This window comes from Procambarus clarkii, chromosome 2 (assembly GCF_040958095.1).
Source record: "Procambarus clarkii isolate CNS0578487 chromosome 2, FALCON_Pclarkii_2.0, whole genome shotgun sequence".
Lineage (NCBI taxonomy): Eukaryota > Metazoa > Arthropoda > Malacostraca > Decapoda > Cambaridae > Procambarus > Procambarus clarkii.
Genome location: NC_091151.1, coordinates 46457806 through 46460305, shown reverse-complemented (window position 1 = coordinate 46460305; position 2500 = coordinate 46457806). Strand labels below are relative to the sequence as shown.

At 38.1% G+C, this 2500-nt stretch overlaps 1 protein-coding gene across 3 annotated transcripts in view; it reads left to right on the top strand.

Moving 5' to 3' along the window:
• LOC123748056 (sodium-dependent neutral amino acid transporter B(0)AT3) overlaps positions 1-2500 on the top strand; it is a 90014-nt gene that overhangs the window by 13455 nt on the left and 74059 nt on the right. For all 3 annotated transcript variants that reach the window (XM_069325267.1, XM_069325259.1, XM_069325253.1), the window contains exon 3: positions 1979-2239. In XM_069325267.1, the coding sequence (XP_069181368.1) occupies positions 2075-2239 (165 nt within the window). In that variant the 5' untranslated portion in view covers positions 1979-2074. The remainder of the gene's footprint in view (positions 1-1978; positions 2240-2500) is intronic.

Below are 2500 nucleotides of genomic sequence, written 5' to 3'. Positions count from 1 at the left end.
CCACCACCACCACCACCATCATCATCACCACCACCACCACTACCACCACCACCACCGTAATCACAGCCGCGGTCATCCTTTAACCTTTGGGTGGTGGGAGGCCCAGAGAGACTCGTGGTTTAAAGACGACAGTTCACCCAGAGTCGAGTCGTCGGGCATCATGTGTGCTCATTACCACAGTTGACCTCAGACGACCTCTCAATACCTCATTTCTTAAATGATGTCATTAACATAGTTACCCTTGCACCATCTTGTCATCTCGCTTCTTGACTGGTATCTTTACCAGTGTTGGCCTGAAACGACCTCAGTATCTCGCCTCCTGGTCAATGACATTTATATTCATGAACTCAAATGACCTCGTTATCTCATATCTTAAGTGGTGCGCTTACTAGTGTTGATTTCCGTATCTCGCCTCTTGAGTGATGTCATTTCTATTTATGACCTCAAATCCCCCTCATTAACTCAAATCTTGAGTGATGTCATTATCTTCACTGACCTTAAATGACCTCAATATCTTGTCTCTTGAATGATGTCATTTCTAGTGCTGATGTTAAAGTATTTTCTCTCGTGTCGCACGACGAGGCTTTTTGAATTGAGTGCTTCAAGACTCAAGCATAACTTGAAACACAAAGTTTCGAGGTGTGGAATGCTATTAACAATTCCAAGATGCGCAAACATTCCACAAATATTTTAATTAACACATTTAGTTTATGAAGCACGCTTTCTATCATTGCTATTACCATAAGTGGCAGGTAAATAGATTTACAACACAACTCAACACAAAGCAGTAGTGAACAAGCCACATAAGCACAATAACCGGCTCAATACACAGTAGTATTGAACGTTAACACGTCCAAAAAGAAACCGGATTTCTCGAAACCATCTCATCATTAACCACAACTCCACGAACATTCCCGAGACACACACACATACACACAAAAAATTCTATGTGGGTCAGAATTCCGAGAGAAATGCAGTTGTTACATTTACATTGTATTTTAATCTCTCATGCGGACGGAGAGGGTGGTGGTAGCGGGGAGTGAGCGGGGAGGGACGCGACAATGTGTACACCGGTCCGCTCCCAGGAAAACAAGGTTTATAAATTCAGTTACGCGACCAGCTCAACATGTCCCTCAGACCTACACTCTCTCCTGGAGCTTCTACTGATGGTACTGTCAAAGAAATTATGTGATAAAATTGTATATTGATTCGGGAGTTATGTGAACAAATACTGCGATGATCCAGAAATTATGTAGTAAAATTATGTACTGATACATGAATAATGTGATAAAATTATTCATTGATACACCGATCACATGATCATGTTATACAATGATAAGAAGATCGTGTGATAAAAATAAACATTGATACGAAGACCATGTGATGAAATCATGCTTTGATAAAAGGATAATAAGATTAAATTATGCATTGAAATGTGGATTAAACAATTATTTTCCATATAACTGATTAGGGGATTAATTGTTAAACTGATTCACTGATAAAGGGATTACAAGATAAAATGAATGTGATACAGTCTAGAATTTTACTAGTTGAAAATTATATTAATTCAAGTCTCTGAGGGTAGAAATCAGAGGAACAATAACAGGATCGAGAAAAAGACACTCCTTTTATTTGAATCACAAATGCCTGATTTTGAAAAACAAATAATTTAAATATTTCAAATGCTTTGTAATTGTCTGTATGCATGGGTAATTCATATTGAATGTAAATTCATAATTTTGTGTTAATTACAGCTTATATAATTCACGAAGAAAAACTGGGGTTTATCATAAATGTAAATGTACTACATAATCTGGGAAAGTGATGTTTATTTTTAAAGAACTCATTTGTATTATATGATAAAATTGTAAAAGTTTTACTATAATGCTCTATTTCATTGTTTTTGTGATGCCGTTTAAATATATTTTAATTTTATTATACAGAAATAGTGAGTTAAAATAATGTTGTCTTTCGACAGGTTTCAAAATGCTATTGAAATAAATGAATAGTTTTCAAGCAGCAAGAACTACAACACAGACTACCCTTTTATCTACCATCTCTGCACTAATTCAAGATGGCGAATGCAGGGCATCTCGTCCGGCGTACCTCGCAGAGGGAAATGGTCGTCCCTCAAAAGAGTCTAGACCGGATGGAGATGCGAGACATGAGGAATCGCTTAGTGCAGGAAAATGGTGGTCCATCCTATGGCACCACCAACCAGGGCTTTGAAGATCCTCAGGTGGGTTTATTGGTGGCAGCAAATAAGTGAGTTCATTGGTGGCTGCTGAGTAAGGGGTTTCATTGATCGCATCATAGCAGGTGATGTTACTAGTGTCCGCAAAGTGGGTTCACTGGTGGCAGCAGATGGGATTTGGAACGGTCAGAAATGGGGGGATTCTTTCTGATATTAGACATTTGTTATTGTTTTTATACAGTATGGAAGACGTATGTGTTTGCTGGTGTATGAATACCTTTGCAAGATAAGCTAGTTTTGTTAGTT